Raw genomic sequence first — 24,666 nt, 5'->3', positions numbered from 1 at the left:
TATGAAATCCCTAAACATCTTCAAGTCTAGAAAAACATTTGCTGCTTATATAAGAAGGTCAAAAGTGAAAATGTCAAGCTGCTAATTACCTCCCCTTGTGGGTGGTGAAAGGAATACAGGAATTGCTGAAATCATCCCATAAAGAGATAAATACTGAGTACGTTCATGGATGATATCCTTTTAAAAAACAACTGACGTGAGAACTTTCTTTGCTTCTTACAACTCATCACTCAGCTGTTCACCCCTAAAAACTCAGCCTGATAATCATGTGGCTAATATGCAGACTTTTAAAACCCTTCAAGTTTTTGCATATAGTTTGCACATTGTAAGATGGTGGGAAATAGCATTTAATAATATGTGGATTTTTGGAAATATTGTGTACCAAGAATAAGGCAGTAGAGGTGTAGCCTTAATTTCATTGGAGAGAATAAGCAAGATGTGGATGATGTCTAGCTCTTGCCTTACCATCAGTCAGTGCTGTGTTTTGAACCCCTACTTGCTCCATTTTCATCACTGAAGGACGAGACTGTAATACACCTTGTAATGAAGCTCCTTCTAGTTATCATACTTGTGTCCTTTCTTTTTTTTTAATGAAAAAAATTAAATATTTATTTTTGAGAGAGATAAGTAGGGGAGAACGCAAGTAGGAGAGAGGCAGAGAAAGAGGGAGACACAGAATTTGAAGCAGGTTGTAGGCTCTCAGCTGTCAGCACAGAGCCCAACATGGGGCTTGAACCTACAAACTTTGAGATCATGACCTGAGTGAAAGTCAGATGCTTAGCCAACTGAGCCACCCAGGTGCTCCTGTGTCCTTTCTTAATCTATGGTATCTCAGAGATCATAGTCATGTTACTTAACAAAAAGTAAATTTTAAAAAGAGACGCTGATCACTGTTGAAGGTTCATTATACTGTTCTCGTTACTTTTTTGAATGAAACTTTTCAGAGAGAGAGGGAGGGAGGAAGAGAGAGAGAGAGAGAGCGAGAGAGAGAGAGAGAGAGAGCACTATAGAGGATGATGGCAACAGTAAGGAAGTGCTGCTTATTATTTCCTCCATCCTAAAAACATGGTATGTTATTTTATTTTAGTCACCTAAACATAAAAGGTGATATAAATAATAGGATATAGGAGGAAGCAGAAATAGAAATTAGAAAACCTTGCAAGTCCTCTTGAGCCATTTCAGTTGAAATGCTTCATCATTTCATTGTGAATGACATCTAAGATGTACTTATAGTCAAATTTAATGAATATACATTACAGAGATAAATGGTTCATGAATTCACTATCATTTTGGATTATGCATTATTGCTCTTTAAAATCATTAGTTTGGAAAATTGAGATTTGATTGTAATTTGCAATTTCCTAGCATGCCCTGACTGAGCAAAGAAGGAAGCAGTCTGGATAATGGTCAGAGCAAAATTTACAAATGTAATGGGGCTGATCCATAAAGTAGATAAAGCACATGGCATAATCTGCAGTCAACTATAAAAGTTTGACCATGGAAGCACCAATGGAATAACCAGAAATTTGAGCTCATATATATTCTAAAGCCACTTTCTGCATAGTTAGATTTCTCCCAGAGATTAGTGCATTTATCTAAACAAAATGTTTATTGAGCAATCATTCTTTTCCAGAACTGTACAAATAGTCACTTGAGGACCTTTAAGGTACAAGACCAGATCTTTGCCATTCAAATCTGGGTAGAACTCTCCCTCTTGGGCCATGATTGGATGTTTAATCTCCCATGAGAGGACAGATTCCTTTCTTGGAACCAGAATAAATGATGGGCTCTCTTTTAGTAAAAACTTTAAAATCTCAAGAAGGCCCTTTGCATTCCTAAACTGATTCTGCAGATTCACTGACAACTACGTCAATAGCCAAGCTTGTAGAAATGCTGTTTATACTTTGTTCTGTTTCCTCACCCAGCCCTCACTCCTCGACCTACTGTATCCTGCTTCTGTCTCCAGTCACTTGTTCCAACTCACCAGTGATCTCTTTGTCATTAGATTTACTTTTTATTCCTTTTATTACTTGACTTTGAGACCACAATGGATACTATCGAGTACTCTGTTTTAAAAGAAATGTGCTTTTCCTTTGGCTTCCTTGACACTTCCCCTATCTGTTTCATTTTCTCTGCTTCTGGGCGATTTAAACAATGTCTTCCTAGACTTCTTTGTGGGTCCTTGTTCTTCCCGGGACATTCCTCAGGGTTTTGAAGTAGACTGTCTTCTTTCTTCACTATCTTCTTGTGCTGGGGGATAGTACTACTCCTGAAAGCTCAGTCATCATCTGTGGTGATGTTCGATCTCTATCTCTACCAGACCCGTGTCCAGAGCTTTGGGGAATATATCCAAATCTCTACTGGATAGTTTAACATTGATGTTTCGCAGAAACCTCAGATTCGGCATGTTCAAAGCAGAAAACTTCACCTCACTCCCTACACACCCCAAGCTGCTGCTCTTCCAGTATTGCCTATCTTGGGGAATGGCACCATGGCTCATGTTGACTCTGTCTTCTTCACACTCTCTACTTTCAATCAGAAACCAAGATATAGATCTCTTGATTTTTGGCAGCACTCTCTCTTCTTATTGTCGTTATCTTTGTATAGACTTCCTTTCATCTCTTTACCTGATTATTGTAGTGGCCTCCTGATAGGTGTACCTGGTCTAGTTACCAAGTACTCTTCTCATCTCTTCTCTCAATTCAAAGTGGTACTCCTATAATGCATAGCTTATCGTGGCATTTCTCTGATTTAAACAAAACTGTGTCCCATTTCACTTGAGATGAAATCTTGGTAGCTTATCTAGCTTATGTAGCTCTAAGTGTCTGCATAATCTGGTCCCAGGCCTACCTATCCAATCTCATCTCTTATGTACTTCATAAGAGTACTTCATTTGTACTTCAACCCCTGCCTTATTGATATTCTTTCTCAACTTCCACCCAACACAGTGTGACTCTTCTGGCCTTTGGGTTTTAGCACATCCCTGGTATCCTCCACCAGGAACACTCCCCTCCTACTCCTTGCCTTTTATTTGACTCAGTTCTATGTAACTTCCAGAAATCCTTGTATCTTTCTTCCCTCAGAGGCATCCCCTAATTCTTTACCCTAGGTAAAGTTAGAAAATAATTGCAACCTGTATATTCAAGATGATAACAATAATTATAATTATATATTATTACATATTAATATAATTACTGTAACTTTAATTTTTTTGTGTCTGGGGTAGAGGGAGATAGAGACCGCATATTATTTGCTCATGATTGCATGGCACCCACACACCTCCATGCCTGATTAAGTGTTTGACACACTTTGTCAGTTCACACTTGAATGATTAAATGCGGAGAAAGAGTAAAATTCAGTGTGTGTCATGTTGTCCTGCAACTAACTGAGAGAAACAGAGGACAAGTCATTTCAATATAATGCCAAAAGACACCTTTTTACCTACATTTTTATTGCAAATGGAATAAATAGTATGCCAATGAATTTGGAAGGGCCCTATGGAGGCTTTTATATGTTTGTGCCCTTAACACATGACTGTACATATCAATAAATGACAATGGCATGGCATTGAATAAATTTATTTGGGAATCAATAAATGATTATTAGTATTTTGAATGAGCTTTATTTGACTAAGGGAAGGAATTAAGCTCCTAAGAGCTGCTGGTTTTATATTTGGCTCAACTGAATGCAGATATGATATTAAGGGGAGCCATGGCAGTGAATATCAGACTCAGGATAATCTTTGGGGCAGTTGCTCTTTTAGATTGATTTATTTTAACTTATCAAACTGTTTTAACTTTCCTGGAAGTTACTTGCTCTTATCAGAAGATGCATATTAGTACTTAGCCATTGCAACAAAGTATGAGATTTAATATGAAACACATTCTCTATACCTCACCGAAAGATATTAATAGTTGAAGAATCAAACAAAAGTGATTCCAACCTGATGTAACTGTAATATATCAGTAATTTAAAGCACATTTTCCTTTAAAAACTCTATACTCCTTATATATTTCCTACCTCGGGAATGGAACCGTCTTGTGGTAAAAACTAGAAACCTAAAATAGTTGACACTTTTCACTCCCTCATAACCTATGTTTATTTACCTCCTGATTATCTCTCAAACTGGTCCCTTTAGATCCATCTCCATAGTCATTAATCTGGTGGGAACTATTATCATCCCCTCCCAGAAGACCTGTAACCCCTTCCTAAGAAGGCTGTCTGTCAACATGTCTCCTTCCAGTCCATTCTTCACTCAGCAGCCAAACCGGTCTGATTATGCCCTGCTGAAAATCTTCAATGGCTTCCCATCAACCTTAAACTAAAATGTTCCACTCTTCACAGTTTCTTCTGACTTCATAAGTGCTACCAAACTTGCTATTTAGATGTCATAATCCTGTATATAGATTTCTGGCTTGTCAGTTTCCCATTCATCCTTGCACTAAAATGGATACATCCAGGATGGAATTTTTAAAGGAAAATGTGGGTATTGTCCATGGGTACTCTCTGATAAGGTAGATTCATTCATTCATTCATTCATTCACACATTAGGCTTCAGATTTTTAATAAAAAAATCTTAATCTTTTCCTCCTAGTGATCTAAAACAAGAAGTCTTTCTTTTCAGACACATTTTTGCTTAACAGTTCAAGGGCTTCAGGGACTTGTTTATAATGCTCAGAGATGCTACAATGTAGATGAACAGAGAACCCAGAAGGAACAAATTACTTGTTCAGGGCCACATTATGAGTTGGCAATGGAGTGCATAACAAAGGTAAGTCTTCTCATTACAATGTTCTTTTCATTTTGTCATTTTGATAGTGGCTGGAATATACTCATGAATTGCCACTGTATAGGATAGAAAGTGAAGAATCAATGAATCAAAATATTACAAGGTGTGTAGTTTTACCTGTGATAAAATAAACCTTGTTGTAGTCTATTACACTTGCTTTCAAAAAGTAAAGTCTGGTATAAACTGAGTCTAGTATAAACAAGAGAGAGAGAGACAGAAAGAAGGTGAGACATGAGTGAGAGATTTCCCCTGGGAGGTCATTACACTAGAATGCATTTTGGTAAAATGTAAATATGTTCAATATTCAGACATTTATTTCTCCGTAAATCAAGGCTTTGCATTTAATGCACTGTTTTAGAAACAGGATCTTTAAAAATGGTTAATATTTTAGAAACAGTTTAGAAATATGAAGTGTATGAATAAAATGGAATCATATTTATACTTTTATAATAACTTAAGAAAATTTAGGTAATAAATATTAGCTTTCTCAATCATGTATCTCTCAAAGAACAGTTAAGTGTGGCTACTGAAACAAGGCCTCGAAGAACATAAAACAGCTTTAAAATATGAAATAAAGGTTATATACCTTACTAGTAGCTTGCTCAGATGCTTCAACAGGAAGGAGTATTTTTATTTTTAATCCAATGAATTGGAATGAGTTCCTATTCTTGGCTCAGTGAATAGTAACATATAAATACAAAAGTTCCACTGAATCACTTCCAGAAGGTATTCTTAGTCCAAGTTTACAATGAGGGTTTCTCAAGTTTGCCAGGCTTCACAGAGGAAATATAATTTGATCAATAAGCAGAATTTTGCTAAGAGAAGTAAAGAAATAAGATAAAGACAGAGAGATGGAATATTGGGAATCCAAGCTTTGCAGATCATGATAGAATTTTGCATTTTATCCTGGAGGTGAAATGGAAGTCATTGAAGAATTCTGATTGGAGGAATGACATTTATTGAATGCTTACTACATGCACAATTATTATACCATTATTTCATGCAACATACCCCTAATCAATCTTATAATGTAGGTACTGTTATCACACTCATTTTATAGGTGAGGAGTCTGAGGTGTTGAAAGGTGAAGCAGCAAATTACAGCACTTCAAGTTCTGGAGCTAGTTCAACACAGCAATTTGATACCAGAGGTGGCTCTCTTAAATTTGTGCTATGCTTCTTTTGACATTGATGGAAATATTATATGGACTAGCAAGAGAAAGAGGAGGAAGAGGAGACTGGAGTGAGGGAGATCCCAAAGGAAAGCCCAAAGACAAGGCCAGACACTAGAAATACTTTCTGTGGAAAGAGGGTGGGTGGGGCTTGCACTGATTGGCTGTCACTGATGAAAAGGAGGAAGGGTAATTAGGCTGAAGTTCAAGTTTCTGACTTGGCAACTGTGTGGAGAGACGTCCATTTTATAGCAACAGAGAGTGCAGCTGGGGGAGGGAAATCAAAGGAAGTGTGGTGGCAGGGAAGGATGCATTCCATCTAGAGCTTATGGAGATAGAGATGCCTGTGGAAAGGCAGTGGGACATCTGGAGAAGGCAGTATGTGAGTGAGGGCTGGAGCACAGGAAGGGTAATGTGCAGCAGTGAAGAGACCACTCAGAATTAAATCCAGACCCCCTAAACTAACTGTGACCACAGCTAATTATGTAAATTAGTGAAGTGGAAATAGGACACTGTGTTATCAATTCTTGCTTTCACTGCGTGCAAACGCTTCATGTCTTTGGGTCTCAGAATCTTTATCTGCCAAACAAGTAGAGTAGAGCAGACATTTGAAAATTGCCTTTGAGGGTTCCCTTTATATTTTCTGAACAACTATGTGCTGTTTATTGCTTAAATCCCATCAGCAGGTAATCTGGAAATTTACATAATTGGCCACAAGGGGGAGAACTCTAATTCTATATTAAGTCATTTTCCCCACTATGAAATAATCTCAGAGTTGGTGATGGGCTGTCTCATTTCTACTTCCTCATGGAAGTTGGGGGAATTCTGAATTGAATTGTGGGAATAACTGAATTGAAATGTGGTTTTGTGTCACTAAAGTTACGATAAAGTCCCTGAATGTAAAAATCTATTTGTATCAAACAATAATTCTCCATGAAGGAATCCAGATGCCTCTTTAATTAAAATGAAGACAGTAAAAATTTTAAATTCACCCTGGGAGGATTTTTCCTTCCAAATAACATTATTTTAGTTAACCTTCATGAAAACTATAACCTTCCCGAAAGCCCTTGGTTACTCTGAAACGAACATAAGAGCATTGGCATGTCTGTTTACTGTAAAGATATCCATATCAAAATAAAAGAATTAGAATGGCACAGGCCACACCAGTTTAAATGTCACATTTAAACTGGTATATATATATATACACACACACACATATATATAGTATGTCCTATGTTCGTTGTTATAAGAACATTGAATGCTACATGCTCAGTATTAAGATACTCATTTTCTGTTTCGGTTAACTTCTTTCTGTACTCTAGTTTTATGGAAAATTTTACTGTAATGAAACCATAACTCTCACTGGACTGAGAATTACCTTATGAGTTGTCCTAAAGTTTAATAAGTCACATTTTTTTACCTGGTCAAATTAAATTACATTCATAAGGTCTGAATATTTCAGCATTTTATCAAATATACCCAAACATATAGTACATGGGTGTCTTCCTTTTAAAGACATGATATCAGTGAGCTATATAGGAATCTCAATAATGCAACAGTTACTGAAAACATATTTGTGTTCTCCCTTATAGACAGTGTCACATTCTTTTAATAGGTTTCATGATAGCAGATTTCCTTTGAGAGTGAGTGCAATGTTTAAAAAAAAAGTTTTTATGAATGAAGACTGAATATTAAGGTCACCAGTCAAGTTGGAGTATATGTTATTTGGGAATCAAAAAACTAGAGGTAGCTAAACTATTTACACTCCCTTTGATTTATAAACCTTCTTAATTCATCTGTCACTTAAAAGTCACTAAATGTTTTCAGCAGTGATGTTGTGACAGAAATAAGTTATAAGCCCTCCTGATGTGGCTATTACTAGGATGGATAACTTTCATTCGAATAAATTCATTCTGGTGTGCTCACTAAAAAAGATAAATAAGTATATAAGTAATTTATTTAACTTGCTTTGTGCTTATTTTCCAGTTACTTTCATGATTGACACTTTAAATCCTTTAAATGTAAAATAACAGTATACTAAGTAAATTAATAGTATTACCACTGAGATAGTTTCTATAACTTCCTCTAAAAATGACTCAGATTTTTAATGTCTTTGTCTTAATAAATTAATTTTCGCTTGATATTTTTCATATCAGAAAGTATTATTGACCAATAAAAGTGAAATACGTAACTTTATTTGTAAACTGCTCTTCTATTCACTTTAAACTTTAAACAAGTACTGTTCCCAAACAAGCATAATTTACCTTGCTGAAGGAATTCTGCCTGATCCAATGAACATTTAGGGCTCATTTTCTCCTTCCTGTTTCTGCTTATTCTCTGTTCTCATCTGCCCTCCCCAACCTCTCCTCACATCCACAAGCCTAGACCATGGCTTACTTCTTTACCAAGTTTTTTCTCTATGTTTTTGTTTCTGTTTGTTTGTTTTGTTTTGTTTTGGCCTGGAGAACATTTACTTCTATCTCCACTCATTTTGTTGCTGAACACTTGCTCTCAATGAGTGGATGCTTGGGTCTTTTTCACATTTCAAAAAGTAGCACATTGCTGACAAATATTAGGTGTTTAATATTTACTAAATTGATAAAATGCTTGTATGTTATTAATCTTTCTTAACCAGAAGAATTACTTCACATTTTATCTAGAATGTACCCTTTCAGTTACTAAATTTAAATGAACAGAACTTCGAGTTCGGCTAACGGTGAAAAATGCCATTCTGTGTCTAAATCTATATTAGAGAATTTAAAAATAGAAAGTCTTTCCTGAATTTTGATTCTTATATGGAACAAGTGATGACAAATTATCTGCATATGACAAATCTGAGGTGTATTTGGAGATTGCTCTTTTTCCCTTGAAGAGGCTGAAGATCAAATAATAAAAAAGTGAAATGATGCAACCATATTTCTTCTACTAAATCCAAAGCCTGTTTCATGAGACATTGAAATAATTTTGGATAGATATCACTGAAGTTGTCAAGATATTGATGTTAATTGTTTAAACAAACTACAAAATTTTAAATATTCAAAAAAGCATTAATCCTGGGTGAGGGAAGGGAGAGAGCAACTTAAAATAGGTCATATAGAAACTACATATCATTAATTGCCTTATAGGACATAAACTGGAAAAAAAATCATTTGTGTATCTTATGTGGAATCATAAGTGTTTTGCAAGTGGGCAAGAATCATGCATTCTGTGCACCCTGCCATATCCCTAACATCTGGCAAATGTCTGTCACATGAAGGGTGTTCAAAAAATGATTTTGCATGAAAGATGTAGTGCCTTCTGACAATGTATTTTCTGGTTGTTTCAAAAAGCTACTGTGTTCTTCAGTTTTTGTTGTTCAGCTTTGTAATGGCCTCAATATTCTTGATTAGACAATTCAGAATATGTGAACTTTGGAACTATTTTCAAAGTTTAGACTTTGTTTTCTGAGTTCAGTAATAATATAGAGATTATTCCTTTAAGACTTTTACTACTAACTAAAATAATGATCATATATCATACCATATTTACTTTTACACATACTTTCCTCTAAATGTACGTTGCAAGCAACTCAATGATGGTATTTCCCCCCTAAATTTTATATTCCAAGAACAAAATTGTTTTTCCTGAAATTTGATTCTGGGTGGTGCAGCTTCTCATTGACTGTTGAAAGAATGAGTGAGAATATGAATCTGAATGTATCCTTTATTGTCTATACTTCTCTTTAAAAAATTGTCATTTCATCAAGATGATGTTAAATTTTGAGCAAACCTTAACTTATTAAACCCCATCCACTTATTAAAACAATGTGTTGAACTTGCTATCAGAATAAATGTATATTTTCAAGTTTAGCTCAACATACTCTGTAAAGATTCATGTATTACCTTTGTGTATATTGTGGCGTATGGTCCTTTCTTTTTTAAAGAGAAGAGTCCCCTCAGAAGTGCTTTCTTTTTATTTAAGTAGCATCAATTCCTTGAGAGATTGGACCACATTAACCACATCTCTCTCAGTCCTAGAAATGGGAAGGAGCAGGCCATACCACCTCAGAATCCAAAGTGATATGTATGGGTTTATTATACATGTTTAGGAAAGCTTCTGGATCCATGAATTCTTCAGATTTGCACAAGTACTTTATTATTTGTTCTGGGATGAGCAATTCAGGTGCTAGTTGGTGCAAGTTATCCCCTGGTCCTTTAGCACTCACTTTCACAGTCTTTAAAAGGTGAATTGCCAGTTTATGAGTCTGGGTGAGAAACTCGGTGATGACCTCTTCTAGGGACTGTGTCTGTGTGACATCATCGAGATACATGACTGGAGCTTTTATTTCTGATACATGCCATTGCATGAAGAGTCTTGTCGGGATGTTATGGGACACAACTATAATTTTCATCCCTTGGATAAAAAATTCTGTATCATTCTTTTTCTGGTCAAGATGATCTAAAAGAATTTGGTAAAGCATATCACTGGAGGACTCAAGGATATGCAGAATAGAAGTAGGATAGATGAGCAAAAACCCTGTCACTGCTTCTCCTATGTGAAGTTTTAAAGTTGACTGAAGCACTTGTTCATAGTAGTCAGCAATATATTTTTTTTCTGTGTTTGCTGTTATCTTGGCCACAAGAAACATCCTATGAAGAAGGAATTTCTTGAGCTGTAGTCTTTGCTTCTCTTCCTGAAGATGCAAGTAATTGCCACGTGGAACTTGGGGCATTAGAACAGATTCCATTGGAAAAGTCCTTTTGCTGGTCTTTTGGGCATGGCCTGAGAAGGACATGATGGGTCTTATTCTTCTAGATGGTTCCAGTTTTTAGCTTATCACAGTGTTTACATTATCAGGATACCTCTTCAGTGATGAATTTTTTTTTTTATTTCTTCTGACCAAACAAACAAACAAATAAAGTTTCCCCCATTTGTCAAATACTAATGTATAGCAAAATCCCTTCCCAGTGTTATCAACAATACTGTCTCTGAAATAAAACAGAATGTTAAAACAAGATTCAAATTATAGAGATTTTTTTTAAGTTTATAATGAAATAACTAACATTCACATTGTAGGGAAAAACCCTCTAATACACTGAGGAGTGGGGAGAAGAAAGAACATACTTTAGAGTAAGTTAAACTCTGTTTTTGTTTGCATTACTATTTTCTCCTTCAATTTATAGTGCATTTTTTCTCAGCCCCCATTCTTGAATCACACATACATACACACACATGAATACACACATACATATACACACACACAGGAACATAGCTGCTGACAGTCACTGACCATAGCATCGACATCACATTAAAATTTCATATATGTAATGATAATTATAGATTGTCCTTAATTTGTCAAATTTTTAAAAAGTGGTATTTTATGGTAATTTCCCAATTTCTTCTATAAATTTAACTGGTCAGTGAAATTTAAAAAAATCTGGGAAATTCTTAAGTCTTAATTTCTTAATCTTTACTCAGTATACTAAAAGTTAATACTATTGCTTGTATAATAACAGTAAATTTTTGAAGTAGTTTTGATTTTTTTTTACTCTAAAAAACATCAGAAATGGCTCTTTTTCCTTCTTTTTGTTGTTGTTGTTGTGGTTATCAAATAATAACTTGTGTGACTTTTAACTTACTCTTCTCCCAAATCTCTTTTTCTTCCCTCCAGGTCATCTTAACATTTCTTTCCTTTTTCAAGTGCTTCTTGCTTTTACTTGCCCCCGAGGTCCTACTTGTCCTCCATCACTTTTCCAACTGCCAGTGTCTTGGGTGCTCCCAGCTGTTCGTATGTTCTATTCTCGTTTCCATGGTGCTTTAGTGAGTCAGGACGTCAGTGGTGTTAAAGGGCCAGAGCACACTGGCAAGTACCATTTCTTAATTTAATGATGTTATCTCAACAGACACCTCAACATCACAGTGAGGAAATGAGGGCTTCTTTTCTGGAAATGGCTTATTCTTAGCCAGGTGCCTATGGTAGTCAGACAGATGGCGGACCTGAACATCTTCCTAGACATATTCTTGTCTTTTCTTTTCACTTTTTGTCCACAATTTCTGGAAGAGAAAATTAAAGCATGGAGTAGTTATATACTTTGCACACAATTTTAAAGCAACCTCCCTACTCTATTTATGCACTAATTAAGTAAGAACACATGTCGGATTCTGTATAATGGTGACTGCTTTAAGAAAATTCTTCTATAAGGTATTAATGTAGTGTAAATTTGTTAGTTTTTATAATAAAAAATAATAATACCATATCTTAAAATTGCATTCATTGGGGCTTTAACCATAATTTTAAAACAAGGTTAGAAAACACCCTTATTCAATTTTTAAAAAGCAAACCTTAGAGTATTTTTCCCCCTAAGGTTTCTGGTATCCAAACTTACGATCTGTTTTTTTTTTTTTTTTTTTTTTTTAATTTTTTTTTTCAACGTTTTTTATTTATTTTGGGGACAGAGAGAGACAGAGCATGAACGGGGGAGGGGCAGAGAGAGAGGGAGACACAGAATCGGAAACAGGCTCCAGGCTCCGGGCCATCAGCCCAGAGCCTGACGCGGGGCTCGAACTCACGGACCGCGAGATCGTGACCTGGCTGAAGTCGGACGCTTAACCGACTGCGCCACCCAGGCGCCCCATTACGATCTGTTTTTAATGACATACAGTAATAAGAGGTGACTTCATAATTCTTTAATTGTGTGGTACATAAAAACTAATTCTTTACAGGGTCCATTTCATTGCTTCCTGAAATGATACAGTCTTTCCCAAGGCACATGGAAACTTGTCACTGTTCACTCCAGGGCTTGTTTTCAGGCTCATCATCCCTGCTACTTTGTAGAATGTGATTGTGTTCACCACAACCTCCTATATGGCCTTCTCTCCTCCCTTGGTTTCTATGACTCTGGACCTGCCTGAATTTCTTGCCAAATCTCTGTTTGTGGGGTTGCTCAGCTCTGGGAGCTGAGGCTCTGTGTTCATCCGTGCCCAAGTAGCTTAGCACCATCTTTTGTGAGGGCGGATGAGTGGTCCTCAATGTCACTCTTGCCTCCAAATTTAATGATCGACATTGCTGATTGACCATGGAGCCATTCCTGCTCAGTCCAGCCATGGACTTGGACTCCTTCTCAATATAAGTCTCAAGGCAGATACAGTTAGTTTGTTGGGGTTGAGAAAGAAGAAAAAAATGGAATTTCCATCGCAGTAATTTTTCTGTACAGAGAACTCCTAAATTGTAATCCTATTTACAACTCTTATCTTTGGATGTACTGCTAACCTTTTAGACTTAAAATGCCAACATTTTTTATTATTATTCTCTGGATATTTCCTTTTACAAATATATGTGTCTCAGTTTACAATTTTCTCTCATCTCCAAGGCCAACATCCTAGATCTTATCTCTTCATGTTTCCTAAAAATTATCCCCCAACTCTATTCTGTTATTAAGTCTGTTTACTTTTTACTTTGAAATGTATCATAGGTTGTTGATTTCTCTGTAATCCTTGCTCTTTATTTGGATTTTAATAAGAATCTCCCACCCTCAGTATTTTCCACCTCGCCTATTCAGCTAAGAACATGAAACTCTAAGACCTCATGACACATCTGCTTCCTAAAGCTCAGGAACTACTTTTTTTTTTTAATAAAGTCTTTCCTGTTTACTTCCCTCCATAGAATGCTAGGAGAGGGCAATTCTATACATTTCTAAGTTTTGTGTGGTTCAACAGAACACATTTAGAATCAGTAGTTTTTACCACCAGCGATAATAAATAGCTTGGCATATATTTTCCCAATGTATTTTTCCATTTCTTGATGCATGTTTAGTTGCTGGGTTGTTGCTTACACATTTTAGTTTCATTGTCACATCACAATTAAAGGCAACTTACTTTGTTTTCTTGCCTTTCATCAATCATACTCTTAAGTGTCAAGAGTAAAGTTTTGAGAAGATAGGAATAGAAGCAACACACAGTGTGGGCAATTTTGTATGGGCTGGTTGTATGTAATTATACTTGATAATTGTACAAGCTCTGTGTGACGGACACTTGGCATTTGAATTCTCAGATGCCACAGTAATTGTGTTCCATCGATTAAAGGCCAGTTATTTATCTTCAGGTGGCAAGTCAAGCAGAAGAGCTCTTCTGTCTGTCCAATGGGATAAGACATTGGTGTTTGTTTTCCCAGAGTTGTCTGTTAGAATAGATATCTAAGTTCAAACAACCGACAAGTAGCAGAACCTGAATGGAAACTGATAATGCTGAGGAGTCCTCTTTCAGATTTTCTACTATCCACTCTTATTATCCAGCCCATCTCACAGAAGTACACAGCGTGTATTTGTTACTCATGTCAAGCATGCACATTAATATTTACTATATACTTTATGCTCTGGTTTTATTTTCTAGAACCACGTGTTTCTGAAAAACAGACTCCCAGGATCCTTTATCTTTGTGAGACAGAAAGAAAGGATTAGAACAATTAAGTACCACTAATTGATTATCTACCATGTGTCCTACACTAGATGCTTTTACACATATTAAGCAATTCAATCTTCACTACAACCCTCTAAGGCAGGTAGAAATTTAGCCCACAATTACAGAAGATGAAACTAAAGCATGGGCTATTTAAGTGCTTTACACACAATTCACACATGCTCTCAGCAACCTCCCTGTTCTGTCTACCTAAGCTAAAGAGCAGGAAAATTATTCCCTCTCAGTATCCACGCTCACAGGACCATTCTTTGCTTCTCTATGATGTGACAGTTTTTCTAGAAATGAAGGCTACCTTGTGGTTTGGATAAATGATATTGAAAACTCTTACCTCATACCTGTAATTCAACAAAATTGATTTACTGTCTTTAATCCCTCATTTATCTCAGGTTTATCTACACGTTTTGTGTGCCAGGTAACATCATGGGCATTGTAAGAAACACAAACATGGAAAACACCTGGTCCCTAATTTTAGGAGTTTAGAGTCTGGTAAGAGGTGTTGAGATATCCACGAATGACCATTGGGCAGGGGAAGACATAATATATACGGTGTGAATGATGTTCAGTGCTTTAGAAGCACTGAGGTAGAAAGGGTGCCTCTGGTTTTCTGGAAAGCTTAATGAATGAGCTTCTATTGGGCATGGCCTTCCCAGGGGGACAGAGCTGGAAAGTGGCTTTGTGAATGTTTCTGGAATTCATTTCTTTCTAATGGGAGGATGTGCACTGACTGACTTGCTTCTTTTCTCTCTGGAATACCAGATCCCACTTTAAACTTTCACCAGTGCTCATATACTAGAGAAACAGAAAACTCTAAATCATTGCCACTAACGTTTTCTGTGTTTTCATATATCTAAATGATTAGCATGAAAATTCATGTTCTAAATAAATGGCTAACAACTGGGGTAGAGCCTTTCACTAAGATCACATGTGTAAGCTATTAAGTAGACAATAAAACCCCCACTTGATTTAGCAGAGCAAAAAAGATATTATCAAATCATGAGAAATTTGAGGATTTATATATAAAAAAAGAAAACTAGATTACCTCCTTCAGCATTGCTTCTCTTTGTCAAAAACATTATGGAGTAGTGTTTGGTAATTATTTATCACGGAGAGCACAGGCTAAAAATACTTTGTTATTCAATTCAAACATTTAGCATATATCTACTCTATGTAGAAAAATGCACCAGACGTTGTGGAGATGTTCTTGTAAATCAGATGTTGTATCTACATGTGAAAGAGTCATTTCTATGAGTAGATCTTAAAGTCTACACAATTACGCTTAGTACAGGACTGGCAAGGAGAAATATAATAAGGACATAAACAACAAACACAGAAAGCAAAAAAATGCTGGAACAGTTAAACCTGACTTGAAGAACTAGTATTTAAGTTGGACATGAAAAATGATATGATTTATGTGGGGGGGTCGGAGTGGGGTAGGGAAGAGATGGGGATTAAGGAAGATACAGAACAGACTCTATAAGCAAGAAGTATAAAGAGGACATATATTATAGAGCTGGGAAATGTGGCACTTCGGTAAGAAAATGACAGTGGTATTGTGTAACTAGAGTGTAGTTCTCAAGCTATAGAATCTGCAGGTTTGTTAAATTGTAGATTCCTGGTCTCTAACCCTAAAAAGTCAGAGTTAGTACACTTGAAGTGTGGTCCAAAAATTTGCCTTTTTGACAAAAATTCTTCCAGTGTTTCCATTTAAGGAAGAATGGCCTAGCTTGTGGTGATTTAAACACTGGCCGTCTATTAGAATCATCTGGTGGAGAATTAAAGAAGAAGCCAGCTCCTGATTTGTATTTAATTAGTGTGAAAAGGAACTCGAGCATGTGTGTTTGTGAGAGCCTCTCCAGGTGATTCTAAGTATAGCCCCGAGTGAAACGGCTGGTCTAGGTTGGAGGGTGAATGGAAGGGAGACATGAAAAGGAGAAAAAAGAAGTTGCAACTCTTTTGCAGAGGACTTGGATGCCACACTCAGAGGTATGAATTTTACTCTGTGGGTGGTAGGGAATCACTGGGACTTTTTGAGTGCCTATAATCATAACTGTGTTTTAGAAAGTTGCTTGTGAAGTGCAGAGGAATTAGAGACGGGAAATAGTGGAGGCAGCCAGAATACTTTTAAGAATTCTGCAGCTGGCGAATGAGTGCTCTCCTATTCTGATAGTCAAAGAGTAAATTGGTTTAACTCTTCTCAAAAGTAATATAGTAATATGGATCATGAGCTTAAAATTTTCATACTCTAATGCCTCTTTTGGGTACATATCATGAATAAAATTATTGACAAACATTTTAATATTTGCAACGATGGTTATTGTAGGAATTTAGAGAGAATTTCGAAAAACTGAATGCATATATTAATTATGCAATACTGTGATGCCCTGAAATAATTTTTGAAGAATATTTTAAATGCACAGAAAACAGTTACTCTCAAAGTAAATAATATAATATACTAAGTTGCATATAACATGTGATCCCCATTTTATTTTAAAAAAGACAACACAGAGAGAAATCTAACCAAATGTTAAAAATGGTGGAATTTGATGGCGATATTTGTTTTGCATTTAAAAAATTTCTCTAAGAATGTCTACATTACTATTCTATTAAAAAAATAACATTAAAAAACCCAATAGGCTGTGGTACTGGTTTGGTCCAAGGTAATACTGTGTTGCTCTGTTTGTGGACTGGGATAGTCTAGTTTGAGAGGCTGCTGATGGGTAGAAGCTGTACAAGGGAAGATTCTGGACCAAGTGGAACAAGAAGGATCAGCACTCAGGATGTCTGGGCTTACTGATTGGCAGTCAGAATGGGAAAACACAGAGATAGAAGATGGAGTTTTTATCAAGACACAGTCCAGGAGCTTCAGTTTAGAAACACCTTGCATAAAGTGAGATCCTCTTTGTATGAGTAGCCTAAAGCCTACCACTGGGAGAAAGTGGGTCTTTAAAGATTTTGGCAGTTGCTTAGAATGAGGACTGTATGAAAATCATCACCAAAGTAGACATGACTTGGCCAATTGGATGTGGGGGTGAGCTATGGAAAGATTTAAAGAAGGTTCATGAATGTGAAGGTCAGTAGCTGGGAAGACTTATTTTTAAAATACAGATGGAGGATAAAGGAGAAAGCCCAGATTTGGGAAGAAAAATAATTTGTAACTATTATGTTGAAGTGGACTTTCCATAAGAACATCCAGGTAGAAATGCAATTAGGAGCCCAGAGATCTAGAAAGTCAGCATCATGATGCAAATTTGATCATCATCTGCACTCAGGGAAAAGTTGAAACCATGGGCACCAATGTACTTGTGAAGTAATGACAGGAAAGGAAGAAGATGGAGAAAAAACCATATGAAACACTTAATTTTAAGAAGTGGGCAAATGAGAGCCAGTGAAAGATGCAACAGAACATCAGAGGTGCATGGGAAACTAAGGAAACAGGGCCATGAAGGTCAATTAAGGAGAGACGTTTAAAAGTGAGTGATAGTGGTAAAATTCTAAAGAGAGGTAAAAAAACTTGAGGACTGAAGTGACTTTCTAGTATTGGCAATTGCAAGTGTCATAGAGACTTAACAAAAAAAAAATCAATAAAATGAGAGGGAAGCCAGGTTACAGTGGTTGACTTGAGTCAATACAGAATAACTGGTCAAAGAGTAGTCTACTCCCAAACATTTGGCAGTAAGAAGAATGAAAGCACTCTGGTAGTAAATTACAGAGGAAGAAGATTATAGGGTAATTATCCTACAGTGATCCTAGGTTTTTCTCTATTAAAAACTAGCATACTGCATACTGTTCTTTTTTTTTTTTTTTTTTTTTAACTGCCATTGTGTCCAGCCGGGAAGGTGGAGTCTGAAAATCGAATGCTATATTGTAAGCTTTGAAAATATTGTTAGATCGTCAGCTTTAAACAGAGATTTTGGAGACCATAAATAGCCCTGAACTCTGTATTGTATTTATTCTTCCTCCTTTATCAAATTTATGTTCTGCAAACAGAAGAGCCCCAAAGATATACAAATTACTAACATTTGGTGCACGTTGTGTCAGTGATCTAAACACAAGTCTTAACTTAGTTTTTCATGCCTTTAAAAACTTTGAGTTCTAATAACAAAGTTGCCTTCCACATAGAAAAGTCATTATGCTTGGAGTAGTATCTTTGTAATTTCAGAGCAAGTATCTACTTTGGTTCACATCATCTGTTATGCTAAAACACATCATCAATAAGCTAATATCTATTTTAGTGCTTGGCTTTTGGTTTAATTTTGATCAATGTGCTGTGCAGAATGGAGAAAATGGAACTGAAAGAAGTTTAGAATTGGAAGGAAACTTAGCATCACTGACATAGCATATTCCTTTTTCAGTTAAGGAAAACATGGCACAAAGACGCCAATTGATATTACTGCCATCAAGTAGCTTACCTTATATCAAGGTTGACAAAAACAACACGCATGAAATATGGAAGCAGTGAGATGATACTTCTTACTAGATTACTTTTCAGGAAATACGATAGATATTTCAATAAGTAGAGTTGTGCTATGGCTCTTCCAAAAAGGTACAGGAATCTGAATTTTGTGGTGTTCAGGAAGGAGTTGGGCAATATTTTTACACAGAGAAGTAATCTGAAGGGTGCCACACTTAATGGTTTTAATGTGTATTTAGGATATTTGGGGAGGGAAAATCCTAGAGTCAGAAATGCCTACTAAAATATTGTTATGTCCCATACATGTAATGAAGATTCAGGCTATAATTTAAAACGTTGGAAAGTATTTCTGTTTACATGAAGAGTAATGTTAATATTCCAAGTCTAAGTAACTATATAATTTTTAATTTATGTATCCAGAGCAGCAGTAGGTAAAAAAAAAAACATAGTGAAATATTTTTAAAGATTAGCTATGTCCTAGGTATCCAAACAGATTTTCCTTTATTTATCCATATCTTTATGATCCTGCAACCTTTCCAGCCTACACTAAATTTAAAGCCCTTTTGCCCATCCTAATTCAGGGAAATTTCATACTTTTTCAGAAGCTACACCCACCAACCTTAGTAGTTGTGGATGTTTGACAGCCTCATGAGAGACTATGCACCATTGTTTTAATATATGTAATCATAAGGTACAGTCACTTTTTTGTGAAGTTATAGAAAATGAACATATACTTGGGTAATTACTTCATTTGGGAGGACAAATTCACAGGCTCTACCGTGGCATCACAGCGGGGAAGTGTAGGCATCTGGTGCTCCATCATCATTCTTCAGCACTGGCATCTGCTAGAGATGCATGAATGCCTTTCTGGTCCATGCCTCATCTGTCACCCTAGTTCTTTGTCTCTATGACAGGCACCGCTCAGCTACATATGTGCCACCATTTGACCCCATGGAAAAACTTTTTCGGTATGAATACTTATTCCAGGAGAGTCCCTAGACAAAGCTGTCTTGTACTCTGTGCCTTTGTGTGCTGAAACATGGGTAATCATTTTGTCCCTCTGTTAGCCTTGAGAAGTTCTAAGCATCACATTTGATAAGATTATGGCTGAACCAAGAAGGTCTTAATTTCTAACCCAATGATCTAGTTAATAGAAACAATTATGATTTCTCTGTGAATATTTTATATTGACACACAACTTTTCACTTTTCTTGGGCTGAGCCATTTCTACTATTTATGTGTTATATACTCAGAAAAATTCACTATTAATAGAAGATGAATAAAAGCATACTGATAAAGGCCAAATTCTCCGGCACCAGTAATCTTCATTGTCAAAAAGTAATGTCATTTGGATCAGTCACTTCTTAGAACTTTTAGCCAAACAACTTGAGTATTGATTGCTATAATTGTTTTTGTTTATGATTATAATTTTTCATTAAGGACAGTCTGACTTTGAGAGAGGCCACACTTTTTTGATTACGGTTTTCTGGGAAGGATAACTTTGTTTTTATCATAAACAGAGCTGAAAGTATAACATAACTTTCATATCTGGAAATTTTAGGGAACCTTTTTACAAGGTACAGAAATATCCTAGCCTTTTCATTGCTTGATGGGTTAAATCTCCAGTCTACTTCACAAAATATTGTACTTAGCTACCATGGACCTGTATTTAAGATCTATCTCATGTGCGTGTGTGTGTGTGCATGTGTGTGTTTGCGTGTGTGCCTTTTCAATGATAAGACAGTGCAGCAGTAAAAAGAAAGCATACTTTTAAGCTTCGGCTCTTGATTAAAGTCTATTTTGGACCCAGGCTCACCGGGTTGTGGGAAGTGATGTTTAATGAATTTCCAGAGGTGGAGGCCAGCGGTGTGACTTGTGTTCAGTAACACATTTTTGGTTGTTAGAAATTTGCTTCCAGTGATGTATTTGAGAACCAGACTAGTCTTACATGTTTTATAAGGTCATTCTCCAGGACCTGTGCCTCATAAAAAGAGGGAAATTCTTCTCGGTCGTGATATTATTATATTGGAATCAAGTGCAGCTCTATGGCCTAGTGCACATCCTTTTTGCCTTCAACTAGCTCTTTTCTTTGTGAACTAAGAATTAAAAAATCAGTAGTTTTTTTTTGACTGAAGATAACTTTACACTTATAACCTATACTTTGAAAAAGCTAATCTTGGGTGCCTGGATGGCTCAGTCATTAAGCATCTGACTTTGGCTCGGGTCATGATCTCACGGTTGGTGAGCTTGAGCCCCGCATTGGGCAAAACACGAGCCCTGCTTTGAGGAGCCTGCTTCTCTCTCTCTCCTTCTCTCTCCTTCTCTTTTTCTCTCTCTCTGCCCCTCATGGGGTTCTCTCTCTCTCTCTGCCCCTTGTTCACTTGTGCCCTTTCTCTCTCTCTCTCAAAAAATAAATAAAAAGCTAATCTTAAAATCTTTTCAGGGAAAACTAAAGCATAGTCATGCTCTGCAACATTAAAAAAATATTATCAGGTTGTGATTGGTCTTTTCTGTTTGACTTATTAATGTGTTTTAAGTGGCATCATTTTCCTATTATATTTTACAGTTAAGCCACTTTAATATAATGAAATGTAAAGGTGGGCAATGAAAAGAACAAAAGGAAGTTTATGTTATGAAAACGAAAATTAAGAAGAGATTTCTGTTGGCAGGGTGATGGTAAAGTGGAATACAATTCAACTCTACCATACAGGGAGCTAGATTCAATCTCGAATGCTTTGTGTTATATGAGTAGAAAAGAATAATCCCTCTGAATACTTCATAACATCTGAGATGATTGAGTGTTGCTGCAAAAGTATCTGAGAAATGCAATCAGTGTGTCTGAAGCCAGCATCTATTTATCTTAACTTAATCATTTTTCTGAGTAGGTAGATGATAATCCTGGTGCTGGAGGCTGGTGTCTTTTTATTCGTGGTGCAGTTAAAACTACAGTATGAAGGATCTCCAGCTGGAACTCTTTTGTAGGGTGATGGACTGCTTTTGCGGTTTTTCAGCATTATTTTGGGATTGGAAATCAGTAAATGTTTTTTTTCTTTTTTAAACCCTTGACCACAGTTAATTCTCTTTTACCTTCCTGCTCTGGGCATGGTACAAGCAAGGTGTTCTAAACATAAGGCAACATTTTAATTTTTCTCATTCACTATTAAATTTTCTAGTCCACAGAGTTCCCGTAACTCAAGTTAAAAAGGCTCTACTAAGGCACTAAAACTCTCTTGGTGTCAGGACCCCACTGTCAAGGCAAGCCACAGGCTGAAGGGCAGTGTGACAGCTCTGGTGCCACTGACCCCATGTGCCCATATGACACCACATCGCAGACCGAGCCAATGAGTTTCCACTTAAATACACTCTCTTTCTTCCAAAAGGTAGGCTGGAGAAGCGGTCTGGTCTTTTAAAAAATAAATAAATATGTATGTATTTTAAAAGTAGAACTTATTTCCTAGGCTTTATCGGTGTTATATTATCAACTTTCCTGGGATAGAAGGTAGGGTAGCAAGAAGACGAGGTCTGTGTGTCCCCAAAATGAACAGTTTCCCAGTGATTTAGCCTTCTTTTCACTCCTGCTTTATGTCTCCAAGATATATGTGAATACATACACAGTTGTCAGGAGAAAGACTTTAGATGTCGTGACCGCTAGCTGTGAGAGAGACACAAAATTCAATGAAATGTGTAATATCAGTAGAAACTGTAGTCCTAATGGAAAGAAGAATCTAAAAAAAAAATCAGAACTGAATGAAATGGTTGAACATGTTGGATTTAATTTAGTGATCTAGTTAGCAGGATGAAAGTTAATCTAACTTAAAACTTAGGTATGGATCTGAATACATTTGGAATATAGGCTATGTGACTTTCAAAGGTTTTGTTTTTGTTTTTTGTTTTTGAGTGAAATGATGCTTTCTCATTTATTTTATTTTATTTTATCTTTTTAAATAGAAAATTTATTGTTTAATTGGTTTCCATACAACATCCAGTGCTCATCCTCAGAGCCCAGAGCCCACTCCCCCCTCCCTCCCCCCCCCCCCCCCCCCCCCCCGCTGTCAACCCTCAGTTTGTTCTCAGTTTTTAACAGTCTCTTATGTTTTGGTTCCCTCCCTCTCTAACCTTTCTTTCTTTCTTTCTTTCTTTTCTTCCCCTCCACCATGGTCTTCTGGTAAGTTTCTCAGGATCCACATAAGAGTGAAAACATATGGTATCTGTCTTTCTCTGTATGACTTATTTCACTTAGCATCACAGTCTCCAGTTCCATCCACGTTGCTACAAAACGCCATATTTCATTTTTTCTCATTGCCACGTAGTACTCCATTGTGTATATAAACCACAGTTTCTTTATCCATTCATCCGTTGATGGACATTTAGGCTCTTTATAATAATTTGGCTATTGTTGACAGTGCTGCTATAAACATTGGGCTACAAGTGCCCCTATGCATCAGTACTCCTGTATCCCTTGGGTAAATTCCTAGCAGTGCTATTGCTGGGTCATAGGGTAGGTCTATTTTTAATTTTCTGAGGAACCTCCACACTGCTTTCCAGAGTGGCTACACCAATTTGCATTCCCACCAACAGTGCAAGAGGGTTCCCATTTCTCCACAGCCTCGCCAGCATCTGTAGTCTCCTGATTTCTTCACTTTGGCCACTCTGACTGGCGTGAGGTGATATCTGAGTGTGGTTTTGATTTGTATTTCCCTGATGAGGAGTGACATTGAGCATCTTTTCACGTGCCTGTTGGCCATCCGGATGTCTTCTTTAGAGAAGTGTCTATTCATGTTTTCTGCCCATTTCTTCACTGGGTTGTTTTTCGGGTGTGGAGTTTGATGAGCTCTTTATCGATTTTGGATACTAGCCCTTTGTCTGATATGTCATTTACAAATATCTTTTGCCATTCCGTTGGTTTCCTTTTAGTTTTGTTGGTTGTTTCCTTTGCTGTGCAGAAGCTTTTTATCTTCATAAGGTCCCAGTAGCTCATTTTTGCTTTTAATTCCCTTGCCTTTGGGGATGTGTCAAGTAAGAAATTGCTGCAGCTGAGGTCAGAGAGGTCTTTTCCTGCTTTCTCCTCTAAGGTTTTGATGGTTTCCTGTCTCACATTCAGGTCCTTTATCCATTTTGAGTTTATTTTTGTGAATGGTGTGAGAAAGTGGTCTAGTTTTATCCTTCTGCATGTTGCTGTCCAGTTCTCCCAGCACCATTTGTTAAAGAGACTGTCTTTTTTCCATTGGATGTTCTTTCCTGCTTTGTCAAAGATGAGTTGGCCATATGTTTGTGGGTCTAGTTCTGGGATTTCTATTCTATTCCATTGGTCTATGTGTCTGTTTTTGTGCCAATACAATGCTGTCTTGATGATGACAGCTTTGTAGTAGAGGCTAAAGTCTGGGATTGTGATGCCTCCTGCTTTGGTCTTCTTCTTCAAAATTACTTTGGCTATTCAGGGCCTTTTGTGGTTCCATATGAATTTTAGGATTGCTTGTTCTAGTTTCGAGAAGAATGCTGATGCAATTTTGATTGGGATTGCATTGAATGTGTAGATAGCTTTGGGTAGTATTGACATTTTGACAATATTTATTCTTCCAGTCCATGAGCATGGAATGTTTTTCCATTTATTTATATCTTCTTCAATTTCCTTCATAAGCTTTCTATAGTTTTCAGCATACAGATCTTTTACATCTTTGGTTAGATTTATTCCTAGGTATTTTATGCTTCTTGGTGCAATTGTGAATGAGATCAGTTTCTTTATTTGTCTTTCTGTTGCTTCATTATTAGTGTAAAAGAATTCAACTGATTTCTGTACATTGATTTTGTATCCTGCAACTTTGCTGAATTCATGTATCAGTT

General features: G+C 36.6%; 2 protein-coding genes across 2 annotated transcripts in view; one reads left to right on the top strand and one right to left on the bottom strand.

The window, feature by feature from the left end:
* ZNF804B (zinc finger protein 804B) overlaps window positions 1–24,666 on the top strand; it is a 512,004-nt gene that overhangs the window by 19,603 nt on the left and 467,735 nt on the right. The window lies entirely within an intron of this gene.
* Window positions 9,645–11,736, bottom strand: TEX47 (testis expressed 47). The gene is made up of 2 exons (XM_058725169.1): window positions 11,579–11,736; window positions 9,645–10,927 (listed from the first exon to the last, which is right to left on the bottom strand). The coding sequence occupies exon 2, from the start codon at window positions 10,732–10,734 to the stop codon at window positions 9,973–9,975; it is 762 nt and encodes a 253-aa protein (XP_058581152.1). The 5' UTR covers window positions 10,735–10,927; window positions 11,579–11,736; the 3' UTR covers window positions 9,645–9,972.

Source organism: Neofelis nebulosa, chromosome 4, assembly GCF_028018385.1.
Source record: "Neofelis nebulosa isolate mNeoNeb1 chromosome 4, mNeoNeb1.pri, whole genome shotgun sequence".
Classification (NCBI taxonomy): Eukaryota; Metazoa; Chordata; class Mammalia; order Carnivora; family Felidae; genus Neofelis; species Neofelis nebulosa.
This window is presented reverse-complemented; position numbering and strand designations above follow the sequence as displayed.